The 13,253-nt window shown below is 33.2% G+C and overlaps 1 protein-coding gene across 1 annotated transcript; it reads left to right on the top strand.

Annotated features, from left to right (window-relative positions):
- The first annotated feature begins 7,725 nt into the window (after positions 1–7,725).
- On the top strand, positions 7,726–9,052 carry LOC142641546 (transcription factor bHLH162-like). The gene is made up of 3 exons (XM_075815995.1): positions 7,726–7,895; positions 8,199–8,540; positions 8,631–9,052. Exons 1-3 carry the CDS (start codon positions 7,767–7,769, stop codon positions 8,775–8,777), a joined length of 618 nt encoding a protein of 205 aa, XP_075672110.1. The 5' UTR covers positions 7,726–7,766; the 3' UTR covers positions 8,778–9,052.
- Positions 9,053–13,253: the final 4,201 nt, after the last annotated feature.

The following is a 13,253-nucleotide window of genomic DNA, read 5'->3' on the forward strand; positions in this document are numbered from 1 at the left end:
GGGATAATAAACTTCTCGGATGAAGTCTGCCTGCAACAATCTGTTAACTTCTTCCATGATTGCTTGGTTTCGTTCGGGGGCAAAGACCCGTCGTTTCTGCTGGACGGGTTTCTTCTCAGGATCTGTCTTCAACTCGTGTTGGATTACCTGGCATGGTATGCCCGGCATATCTTCGTGACTCCATGCAAATACGTCTAAATTTCCTTTAAGGAAACGGACGAGTTCATTCCTCATCTCGGGACTTATAGTTGTACCTATCCTCGTCACCTTCGAACTTTCCCCCTCCACGAGTTCTACAGTTTCTAGGGCTTCCATATTGTCTTCTTTTTCTCTTTCAATCGTCCACGTGTGGTTTTCTCCTGTAGCCAACACGGCTTGGTAGCATTCTCTAGCTAAGACTTGGTCTCCTTTTACTTCACCGACTCCGTCTTCAGTTGGGAATTTTATCTTTAGGCAGTAGGTGGACGTTGCTGCCCTCCATTGGTTGAGTGTGGGCCTCCCAATGATCACATTGTACGAAGAAGGGCAGTCTACAACCAGGAAGTCTAGATGACGGGTCTGCTGCTTCGGGTAGGCGCCTATCGTGACTTTTAGTGTCACAATGCCCTTGGGGTATACTCGGTCACCGCTAAAGCTGACGAGGGGGGACTCAAATGGACGCAATCTACCAGGATCTAGTTTCAATTGTTGGAAGGCCGATAAGTACATAATGTCTGCAGAGCTACCGTTGTCGACGAGGATCCTTTTAGTATTGAACCCTTCAATTGTGAGTGTTATCACCAGAGGGTCGTTATGGGGCTGCCTGACTCCCCTCGCGTCCTCTTCGCTGAAGAATATGTCTTGGTTCGTCCGTCTGTGTTTCAATGGGAATTCCATATGGACACTGTTTACTTGTCTCTGGTATGCTTTCTTGAGGGACCTGTACGATCCCCCCACGAAAGGTCCTCCTGCTATCGTGCTTATCTCCCCGATTACTTCTTGTGGCTGAGATCGGCGGCTCTCGTTTTTGGACGAGGGCTCTTGTTGGCCCATGTTGCCCTCTCTGGACCTGCTGGAGTCCCCCTTCTTGACAAACTTCTGAAGTTTTCCTTTCTGTATCAGTTCTTCTATCTGTCCCTTCAGATCTCGACAATCTTCTGTGTAATGGCCGTGGTCCTTGTGGAATCGGCAGTATTTGCTTTTGTCCCATACACTTGGTGACGAGTGCAAGGGCCTTGGCCACCTTAGGTGGTGTTGATCCTGGATCTGCGTCAAAATTTTGTCAACAGGCATAATTAGGGGCGTGAATTTTACCGGTCGTGGAGCTTTCTCGTCTTTTCGTCTATCGGTGTCACCTCCCCGACGGCTCGGACGCTCCCTCTTTTGTCCCCTGCGTTCGTCCTCCTTCCTTCCTTCTGTCTTTAGCTTCCCCTCGTCTACGATGGCCGCCAGTGCGTCCTCAGCGTTCATATACTTTTGAGCTTTCAACAACATCTCTGCCATCGTCCGGGGTGGATTCTTTGCTAATGAGACGACGAATTCTCGGGACTTAAGCCCTGCCTTAAATGTCGTCAGCTGGACCTTATCGTCTGCATCGTCCACCTCTAAAGTCTCCCGAGTGAAGCGTTTTACATACGATCGCAAGGTCTCCTTCTCTCCTTGCTTAATAGTGAGTAGGTGATCCGCTGGTCTTTTGGGACGTTGCCCCCCGACGAAATGGCGCAGGAAAGCACTACTTAACTGCTCAAAGTTGTCGATGGACGAGGTGGGCAATCTCGTGAACCATTCTCGTCCAGCTCCCTTCAACGTAGTGGGGAACGAACGGCACATGATCTTGTCAGGGGGCTGTTGAAGGCCTAAGGTCGTCTTAAAGGTGTTAAGGTGATCTTGGGGGTCCTTGAGCCCGTCAAAAGGCTCAAGCTGAGGTAGCCGAAATTTCGCTGGTACCGGTCGTTCTAGGACTGCCATGGTGAAAGGGGAGTCCGTCGCTCTGACCATTTTATCCAGGCTTCGATCAGTCTTCTCTTTGATGGCGTTTCGTAATTCATCCATCTCTTTCCTCATCTCTTGGAGGATGTCAGAATGCTGCTCTTCTGGGGTTACCGTTCTCCGTCGGTCACTCCTTCCATGGCTATCCCCTTCGTCTTCTTGAACAGCTCTTGACCGATTTTCCTCTTGCTGTAACCTCTGTCTCATCTCTTGATTCTGTCTTGTAAGTTCTTCGACGGTGGCCGCGAGGCTTCGCACTTGCTGCGCCAAGGCCGCTGAGTCTTGGTTAGATTCCATCTGGAGCTGGTAGGAACCACGTTATGGTTGTACAAGAAAGTCGTTCCCACAGACGGCGCCAAACTGATGAAGCAGTATCTCGTTGATTTGCTTGGATTCGTCCAGACGACTCCTGTAAGTACTCTGACGACCCTGTGGAGGCAGGAATTTACTCAAATGGTCACCGGTGTGGTGCCTGCCACAACGCCTCCGATGATAAAGTCAGTATTGAAGAAGATAATGATTGAAATACCAGAAAAAATGACTCAGGTGGTGATGTTGTTTTTTTATGTACCTTGTATTGGTGTTGTGAGGGTTTTATATACCCTTGGGGATTGTAGCCGTTGGAGTGTTAATGCCTCCCTGATAACGTCTCTGGTGGAGTTATGGACTTTAATGTGTTCCCGTCGGTTCGTCCAGCTGGTCCTGTAACGGTTGGGGCTTTATTGGCAGCATTGAATGGCATTAATTCTTTTTGATGACGCAGATATTGGTCATGTTCGTCCGTGAAGGCAACTTCGTCTATAATTATACTCGTCAGCTACGTATTCGTCAGTACCATCACACATGACCAAATGAACCTTAGACACATGTCCCTTTTTTTTTGCTTCCACATACTCCTGTATGCCTCAACTTTTCCCTAACAAATATCAGGAGGTGTCAACAACAATTGAAATACAAGACTCTTTAACTTCTAAACTTAAATGGTTGAATGGATTTTTTTATTAGGCTTGACAAAATGACATTAACAGGATCATTTTGAATTGGATTAGGTTGGTTTTTAAAATTGCCATGACTTGGGTTATCATTTTTCAACTGTAGCAGGTCAATGTCCATTTGAGAATTAAAATAAAAAAAAAAAGTTTTGGTAAATGTCCATTTGAGATTTTTTTTTTTTTCATAGATGCACAGTATTTATTAGAAGATGTAGTTTTTTATGACTTTTTATGTTAAATGTGTACAAAAATCTAAAAAAATTCTTTATTTCAAAAATGTTCAAGGTTGAATTATTTATTAAAAAAAAAAACCAAAGACAAAAAAGAAAGACCAAAACATTTATATAAAATTGGGGGTGAGGGTGGAGGGATTTGACCCCGGATGTCTCTATTGTAAGTATTAGGAGATGTCAATACCAATTGAGATACAAGATTCTTAACTTCTAAACTTAAATAGTTGAAAGAAATTTTTTATTAGGCTTGACAAAATGACATTAACATGATCGTTTTGAATTGGATTAGGTTGGTTTTTAAAATTGTCATGAATTGGGTTATCTTTTTTCAACTCTAGCTGGTCAATGTTCATTTGAGAATTTATTATTTTCGGTAGATGCATAATATTTATTAAAATATATAGTTTTTGATAACTTTTATGTTAAATGTGTTACAAAAAAACTAAAAACTAGTATATTTCAAAAAAGCAAAGTTAAATTAAATACAAAAAAAATAACCTGAGATATATAAAACAAAAATCAAAACTTTTTGTTTTATTATTTATTTTGGTTAAAGGAAATAAAAGTGTATGAAGTGAGGGTGGCAACCCTTACATACCTAAGACACCATGAAGGAAAGTGAGCACCAAAGTCTTTCAACAATTCTCAAATGCACGCTGAGTTTGAAAAATACTCAGAAACTCCATACAACCTGACACATGTACATCCTCTACTTGATATAATCGATAATCATTATTGAAGTTAGAAGTTACATTTATAAGCCAAATCTAGAAAGTAATAAAAAATTAAGATGACGACAACTCTTCCCACTAAAAATACAAGACGTGGTTCGGGCGTTGATCATGCGCAGCGTGTTCTCTTTTTCCCTACAACTTCTCTACAAAACTATCATTATAAACTATTGTTGGGTCATTTTATAAATTATCAAGAACAGATTTCTTCAACTACAAAAAGATCCAATTATTTAAAAAGTTGAAAACAAACCAACCACGTCAATTTTCATCAAGGACGTAGTTGTTATTAAATATATATAATGTTGGGCATGGGTTTGGGTTTTCAAAGTAGAATCTTGAAGTCACGAATCAAAGTAGTGATGAGTGAAACCCTACCCTATTTTCCATGAAGTTGCATAGAAACCATGAAAGGTACTTTGTCCTAGTGCCCTTGCCAATTTGTGTTAATGGAGGTGCACCCTAACAACCTTTCTATTGACTCGTTTGGATGACTCTCTCTCTCTCCCTCATAGCATTAATGGGTCTGTGTGTGTTATAATGGTACGACTTGGGCAAAGTCCAAGTCCTTGACGGCCCGAAAGTGCATGCCGCAATATCTACAGTTCTATACTTCTACTCATACCTCTTTTTTTGTTTTGGGTTTTGGTGGCTTGTTTTTATAAATTTTCGGTCCGACTTTCCCAATTCCCATTATAAATAAATTTAAAAAAAAAAAAAAAAATCAAACATGTGGGTTCAAGGACAATGCTCCGCGTCCCACACTCATCACTGGAACTGCCACGTGTCCATTAGATGAAGTACCCAGGAAATTTACCAATTAGGCTGACTGACGGGGGAGCAAAGAAAAGCTTGTACTAAGGTCATTATCACCTGCTCTTTAAACCACCAAAAGAAAGCTTGAACGAAGCTTCCTGATGATCAAACCCATGTGTGTATCCACAGAATCCACCTGTGACTTGATGGTGACTGAGATTTCTTTTTTTCTTTCTTTCTCATGCTTAAGAAATATTACGTTCCAAAACATCTCAATCTTTTGGTTGGCAAATAATTAAGGATTTTACTCCCTTTAAACAAACAATAGTATATCATTTTTTAAAAAAATTTATTAAAAATTGAAATTTTTTTACAGCTTTTTAAAATTTTTATAAAATATTTTTCAAAAATAGATGGTTTAATATATGCCCTTAGGGCATATATTAACTAAACTCTATAATTAATGAGAAATTTTGATTCCACCACTGATTCTTACAGTGAGTGATGAGAAAAAAAAAAAAGTAAGTTGTTATAAAATGGATGTAGAATTGACTATAGTCTTAGGATAACTTAATTAATAGTCTTAGGATAAGACAAAAAATTTGACAAAACTATTCACAATTGATAATGTGGCAAATTATTAATAATAGGTAAAATAGTATTAGTATTACTATAAAGAAAATCAGAAAAAAAGTTGTAATGAATTATTATTTTTTTTTTAATGTAAGGTGTGTTTGGATACCGCTTATTTACTGAAAACTGAAAATTTATTGCTAAAAATATTGTAGTAAAATAATTTTTAATGATGTGAATAGTATTGTGAAACTCAAATTTACCTAAAAATTTGTGAAAAAGTGAGTTTAGTAGTACGTGAACATTACCCATAGGACCCACTAAAAAAACACTGAATGTGCAAATTGGGCAAAACGTCCAATCCAAACGCACGCCTAGTTTTGCTCATAATTAAGAGCTACATGTTATTTTCTACATAATAATTAATAAGCCGTTAATCTAATAGTACAATGACACAACAAATAATCTTGTTTGTTAATAGTTAAAAACATAAAATTAAAGATTATAAAATAATGATAGAAAATACGTCAACTTTTCTTTATATCTCCCAGATTATGAATAAAATGACACTTTCATCTGACAATAAATAAATATATATATATATATATATATATATATATATATATATATATATATATATATATATCGGTGAAAAGTTTAGAAAGTTGTATCATATCTGATAGTGAAATCACGTTTTTAGCTCTAATATACTTATTTATATTGTATTTATATAAATGAGTATTTTGGAGAGCGAGTATTATTTCTCCCATAAATTAAAGTAAAAGAAAAAAAAAAGTGCAAAATAAATTTCTGTAATTGACCCAAAGTATTTCTTGCTAATGTCAAGCCACTTTTTTGCTTGACTTTCTGGGATGCTTTCTTTATCTACGTAGAAATTCATTAAAGTAGGGAAGAATATAAAACCAGTGTGGCATAATTTTAGTTATTTAATATGAAATAAAGTATAAACAATCATAAAAGTCATCTTTTTTTAGGGGAATCATAAAAGTCATCTTAGAAGTGAAGCAAGGGATATAAACATAACTGTTTTCACAAATAGTTGACATGGTCAATTGTTAGTAATTGTGGATAATTACTTTTAGAACCCACTACACATATCATTTTATTTTTCACCCCTTACAACGTGTTACTTCAACAAATTTTGAAAATGTGCCCCTAGATTTATTCACAAACTTTTATATTATCTTTAAAAGAAGTTTTATTAATTTGTTCAAAACTTTTTTGGTTCTCCTATTTTTATTTATTCTTTCTGTATAATAAAGTCTAAGAACACAATTTTGCATCATTATAATTGACAAAATTGATAAACATATGTGAAAGTGATTGTATCACATGATATCATTAAGGTATGGAAAAAATTGAGACAAATAAAAATTGTGGGAGGATTTTATTATCGAGATGATTTTGGAATTATCGATAAGGCGGATTTTATGTCGTAACTTTGAGACAATTGACTATAAATATAATTGAAAAAATTGATAAATACATGTAAAAGTAATTGTGTTATGCACATTATCAAAATAATGCAAAAATAGTGACAAATTATAATTGTGGGAGTACGGTTCCAATAGTATAAGGATGATTTTGGAACCATCAATCAAATGTTATATTGTAATTTTGAGAGAATCAACTGTGAATATAATTGATATATACATGTGAAAGTAATTATGTCACATCATCAAAATACAGTAAAAATGGAGACATTATAATTACGGGAGGACAGTTCCAACAGTATAAAGATGATTTTGGAACCATCAAACAGATTTTATATCATAATTTTAAGAGGATTGACTGTGAATATAATTGAGAAGATTGATAAATACATATGAAAGAGATAGTGTCACATCATCAAATTACAACAAAAATTGAGACAAATGACAATCATGGAAGGACAATTAATCGTTGTATAGGATTGTTCCAATAACAAGATTGTTTTGGAACCATTAAGAGATTTTACATCATAATTTTGAGTGAATATAATTAAGAACATGTGATAAGTTTTTTTTTTTGTTTTTGATATGAACATGTGATAAGTTTGATTCAAATGGTACTGGGGCGTGTCCTGTTCTTAGATTATCAAGATCATTTTGGAACCATCAGGCGGATTTTGTAACCATTCAAAAAATAAAATAAAATAAAATTGTTGTAGATTATTACCGTACAGATATATAAATGTAGCTCAATTATATTAGATGGTACAAAAGGAGTGTGGCCAGGCCACTAATAAGATTGTTGTTGCGCCTTCCTGGAGATCAGGCTTATAATCTGACAAAGCCACGTGCTAAAATTAAAATTTCCAATTTGACGGCCAAAATGACTCATATGGCTGACGTTAACACATGACGACTCGTTCATAGTCTCTCTTTTCTCACTGTGGATTTCTTACACTTTTTCGAGTGTGTATATATATGTGCCAAAGAAGGAAAAGCTATCTCCACTGGATTTGAACTTTTTTCGTGGGACATTTTTGGATCAACTTAAAAGAGAAAGAAATGGATCAGCAGGGAAGTCAGTCAACTTCAACCAAGGTGGAGAGAAGGATTATAGAGAAAAATAGGAGGAATCAGATGAAAATCCTCTATTCCAAGCTTAATTCTCTACTACCAAACCAGAATTCCAAGGTAATATACATCTCTTTCTCTAATAATTAATTACAGTGTTTGTGTTTGCTTCCCCTGTCTTTATACATATATATATTTGATCTATTTGAGTATGTAACAGAGTTTCAATATATTCTAATCAAGAAGACACTACAAAGGCTTTAGTTTTTACAAAGTAATGAAAAATTTCCTTGAATCTTAACAATTTATGTGCTTTTGTATTTGTATATACTCGGAGCATACGTACATGGACATGCACGTACGTACGTAGATGTATTTGTAAAAAGACTGATGAATGATTTAATTAATTCCATGTGAATGCAGGAGGCACTGTCACTACCTGATCAAATAGATGAAGCTATAAAATACATCAAAAGCCTAGAGACAAAGCTGAAGAAGTCTAAGGAGAAGAAGGAGAGCTTAGGTATTAATGGCAGGAAAAGATCATACACTGGCACAAGTTTTGATGCTAAATCGAGCCTAAAATCGCCCAAATTGGAAATTTGTGAAATGGGTTCCACTCTAGAGGTTGTTTTGATAACTGGGTTAGATAATCAGTTCTTGTTCTATGAAATTATTCACATTCTTCAAGAAGAACAAGCAGAGGTCTTGACTGCCAATTTTTCAATTTCTGGAGACTCAATTTTCCATGTGGTGCATGCAGAGGTATCTCTCTCTCTCTCTCTCTCTCTCTCTCTCTTGCTTTTCTGGATTACATATATGGATAATTAAATTTGTTGGCTTTCTTTTGTGTAGATTAAGTCTGGATCTTTATTCGATTTTGGGGCTGCAAAAGTAACTGAGAGACTGAAAAGATTCATTTACGGATCCACCAGTGATGTAGATTTTGAGCCAGAGCTTTGCTGGGACTTGGATATCCATCCTGAATCGTGGGATTTCTAAGTACAATAATGCAATGTGAAAGGTTTGAAATTCCGAGATCAGCTAGCTATATGGGAATTGTAAAATTAGGTAGAAAACTTAAAGCCCATATAAAGATCACGGAAATGTTATTAGTCATGTATTCTTAGTTTCCTACGAACGATGACAAATTTAAAGAAAAGATGTAATTGATCTTACTTTGGATTCTATATGTTTTCAGCCCTAGCTAGCTATTCTTAAATTAATAACAGTAAAAAATAAGTAACTTAAAACTTAAAAATAAAAGGCATTGAATTAATTCAACCTCCATAAGATTTAGCAAACAATCATTATTTAAACACTATTACTCTTTGTGCCTCCTTGGATGTTGTCTTCTTCTTCTTCTATTTTTGCTGAATTTTTTGTATGTTGTGTTAATGATAAGAAATTTTTCAGATACAAAATCATTAGGGAAACATGAGTTCCTCACCGTGATATATCATCAAAGATACAAAAATGGAAACAAACTTTCTTCAAACTCACAAGATCAGCTATGTTATTTCAAGAAGCTAGCCTGTGATTTGTTCTTAATCTAATACGCCTACAACACAACAAAGCCCAAACCCTAGACCTCCTCCTATTCGAAAAGTAATAAGGCTTGATAAAATATGTACACCTTAACACATATAAAGAAGATTTAGTGAAGGAATATAGACAATTAGCCTCTAGTTTAGATTTTATTTTGAATTTCATATCATCTATATTGCCCTAACCCCCTGGAAAATAATGGATCCTTCATCTTGTTGGTTATTTAGCTCCCTCAACATGCCTCTCTTCCCCCCTCTCATAACAAAGGGAGAAAAAAAAGCCATTTTTCTTCAATCTAAACGGTGGGACTTATGCCTAATATTCTAAGTTATGTATTAAACTTATGATATAACAATTATATTAGAAATTTCTTATTCATAAATCTCAAAGATTAAGCAACCTTTGTTATTTAGCTATATATTTTATTTCCAATTTTCAGTTTATCTCCATTTTAGATCTATCACAAAGGTTTTTATAATACTTATAAAAGTGAATAAGGCAGGAAACTTAAAACAACGAGTAGTTTTAGAAAGACCAAAAGAAAAGAAAAAGAGCTATGAAGAAAGATGGGAAAATGGGAAGAGAATTTGAGCTTAAACTTACAAAACATATGACAAATTCTACCATGTTGAAACAAAGATTTTTTAAATGTACTCAAAGTTATTAAAGATCGATTCAGATATAGTTGGTTTTTCTTTTTTGCAATAGATTAGAGTTATTATTAGAAACAGACTCTATAAAATGAAACTATCTCCCAAAAAAAAAAAAAAAAAAAGATTAGAACTTAATAAATTCTCTAAATTTGTTCGATTATTAAAGATTTTTTGTGCTGAAAATAGAGTTAAATTATATAAATACAGATAATTGGATAATTTTATGATTAATCAGTGATTATTTATTGAAAATTATGATGCCATATATATATATACTACTTAACCTTTTTCTACAATAGGTATAAAAAAGTTTTTTAACTGAAAATTACATATTTTAATGTATTACCAAGAATTTTTGTTTTTTGAGAAACGTATTACCAAGAAATTAAATGTGTATAAATTCGTTGGTGTTTTACATGAAACTCTTTATTTTCATTCTTTCAATATTTATCAATAGATTTAAAAATTTTGCCCCCTTTGAACCTAAATCCCTACCACTAAATATGATTAATTTTAACTCATATGCAAAAGTATCTTTTTTATTTAAAAGGAGAAAATACAAAATATGGTAGAAGCAACAAGAATGATGTATTCATAATTCTTTTCTTAATTGTCAATAATAACTAAACCTTAGTTCCAAAATTATGGATTAGCTATGGATTCTCTACATACAAGTTAGAATTGGTCACACATATTATTTTTTGACGTTCTATTTAATGATTGTATATGTGTTTTAAGCTGTCAACGAGATATGTTGATTCAATAGCATAGGTTAATTACATTTAGCAATGACCTTGTAATTGGTATTAGTGCAGATTCCCTCTTGTCTACCCATGCCTTAGTCACACTTGTTAGTTATATTCTTAAGCAATGATATTAATAGAATGATTGCATTGATATTACTATTACGTTAAGAATAAAACTTATAGCATATCACTGTTATAATCATGGTTAAATAATTAAATTTATAATTTTCTAATCATATATATTGTTGGGATAATTAATTATCTATTATGGTATATGGGTAGGTGATCTTAAATTTGAAGCTTGTTTACTGTTTAGTTATTGAGTCAATTGGTAGTTTATTAATCACATGCACTAACATAAAAGTGATATAAGAACTTCATTAACCTAATGCATGTATTTAAATGTTCTCTACTTGGATTCTGTAAATGCTAATGTAGCTCGAGAATTTATGAATTAATAAATATTTACCATGAAAATATTTTTCCTTCAAACCCATTTAAGAGGAAAGTAAATTCTTCTACTTCACTATGTGGCAATTAATAAAACCGTTAGTATGTACTTTTAGCTACGCTTTATTTAATAGTCATGTGACTTGTTTAAATAATATAAATAAATGATTTTATGAATTGTCATGTAATGAATTAGAAGGGATTTTTTTAAAACTAATTTGGAGATAAACTTATTCCATTTACTACAATATTATCCTTCCAAAATCTTTGTATGAAAAAAAAAACAATTATTTTTCTACAAAATCAATAATATTAATTTCGAGCTAATCTATCTTATTATAGTAAGAAACAATCTAAATTTCTCTCAAAATGCTTCAAAGTTTTAACCCTAACCCTACTCCTAACTTTTATCAATCTAAAAGCTGAGGCTTCCACTCTGCACCATGATTGCTACTAGGTCTTTAAGGACCAAAAAATAAACCTCTATCTGATGAGCAACAAGAAAAAAAAATGATGGGTTGTAATATCTAATTTGTTAAAAGATGTAAACTTCACTAACCTATAGCTAGTGCCTAGTGATTTATAATCATCTAATGTGTACACTTCGTTCCTTTCTTCTTCTTCTTCTTCTTCTTTTTATTATTATTTTATTTATATATATATATATATATATCGATAATTACAACAAGAAAGAGGAATTTGAAGCTTGAATATTTTCATTGAAAACACCATAATGTGTCAGTTAAGCTATAAAACTACTAGCAAATGGGTTATAAATAAAAATTAGAAAATGGCCATTTTACATGTTTTGGAAATTTTAAAATTGACCAAGGATTAAAATCAAAGTCATATATATTTGGTGTCAAGGGAGTCTTTTTTTTTGAATGAGAATTTGACTTTTTGACCAATTTTGTGAAAAAATCAATATTTATTGGCTTAAATATAGTTTTAGATTACACCAAATGGTACTTGTAGGATTAAAATATTTTAATTTGATTTATCATTGGTTGAACCAATAAAACTCAACCCATTTCTTGGTTCAATGGTTCAACCATAAGATTAATTGATTATAACCTTGCTTGTACTTGATACTTGATAAGTATATTGCCGATTGTTCCAAAATTTTAATTTGGTAGGAAAAGGGAAATTTAATCATCTAATTTAAAAGTACTCCTATAACATAATTATTAAATTAATTATTATTTTTAGATTAAATGATTCAATTGATAATTCTCAATAGCCCATTTCTCACTTGGAGTTAATCCTTTCCACAAACCGTTGTACTTGGACTTAATTTTATGCGTTGATTAAGTTTGACTAGAATTTCCACTCTTTTTTTTTTTTTTTTTTTTTTTAGATTTTAGTAATTACTATTTAGGCATTTTTTAGGCCTTTGGGACTCAAACACTTCAATTATCACTTAATATAATTATTTAAGGTCCATAGGGCATAGGCAACGAAATGCTCCCTCATCTATAAATAGAGAGGGATGTAAAAAAGAAAGGAAAAAAAAAATATATATATATATATATATATATATATATATATATATATATTCTCTAGGTGAAAACTTGTATTTACTTTACCAGAATTTCTCTCTCTCACCTACTCAAAAGTCAAAACATCTAAAGAATCCAAGCCGAAAAACCTATCGTTCATCCAAAAAAAATAAAATAAATAATAATCTCAAAAAATCTCTGCATTTGAGAATCAAAACAAAGTCCTAATTTCTCTAAACACAATCTAGATCAAATGACATTCCAGCATCAAATACAACAAATAAAGCACAATCACTCGAGGAAAATCATGAATATGACTCATAAATCAACATTCTAAGGAGAGGAGTCGTGATAATTGCTACATGTCCACTCAAAAAAAAAAAAAAAAAAGTTCATTGATGGGAGATTTTCTAACATCGTTCATGAATGAAGTTGTTATAAATTTTGAATGAAGAATAAATTTTGTCATTATCAAGCATGTTCATAAAACTCAACAATGTGTTTTCTTAGTTTTTACCATGTTTAAATCAAAATCTGTTAGTTGATAATAGAAATAGTTCTAAATTAATTTCATGATGTTCA

This window comes from Castanea sativa, chromosome 6 (genome assembly GCF_040712315.1).
Source record: "Castanea sativa cultivar Marrone di Chiusa Pesio chromosome 6, ASM4071231v1".
Lineage (NCBI taxonomy): Eukaryota > Viridiplantae > Streptophyta > Magnoliopsida > Fagales > Fagaceae > Castanea > Castanea sativa.

What these genes read in the sequence shown, in the direction of transcription:
- LOC142641546 (XM_075815995.1), top strand. Translation starts at nt 7,767, where the DNA reads ATGGATCAGCAGGGAAGTCAGTCAACTTCAACCAAGGTGGAGAGAAGG. An exon ending in TACCAAACCAGAATTCCAAG is followed by an intron (nt 7,896 to 8,198) that starts GTAATATACATC and finishes ATGTGAATGCAG; the next exon opens with GAGGCACTGTCACTACCTGA. An exon ending in TCCATGTGGTGCATGCAGAG is followed by an intron (nt 8,541 to 8,630) that starts GTATCTCTCTCT and finishes TCTTTTGTGTAG; the next exon opens with ATTAAGTCTGGATCTTTATT.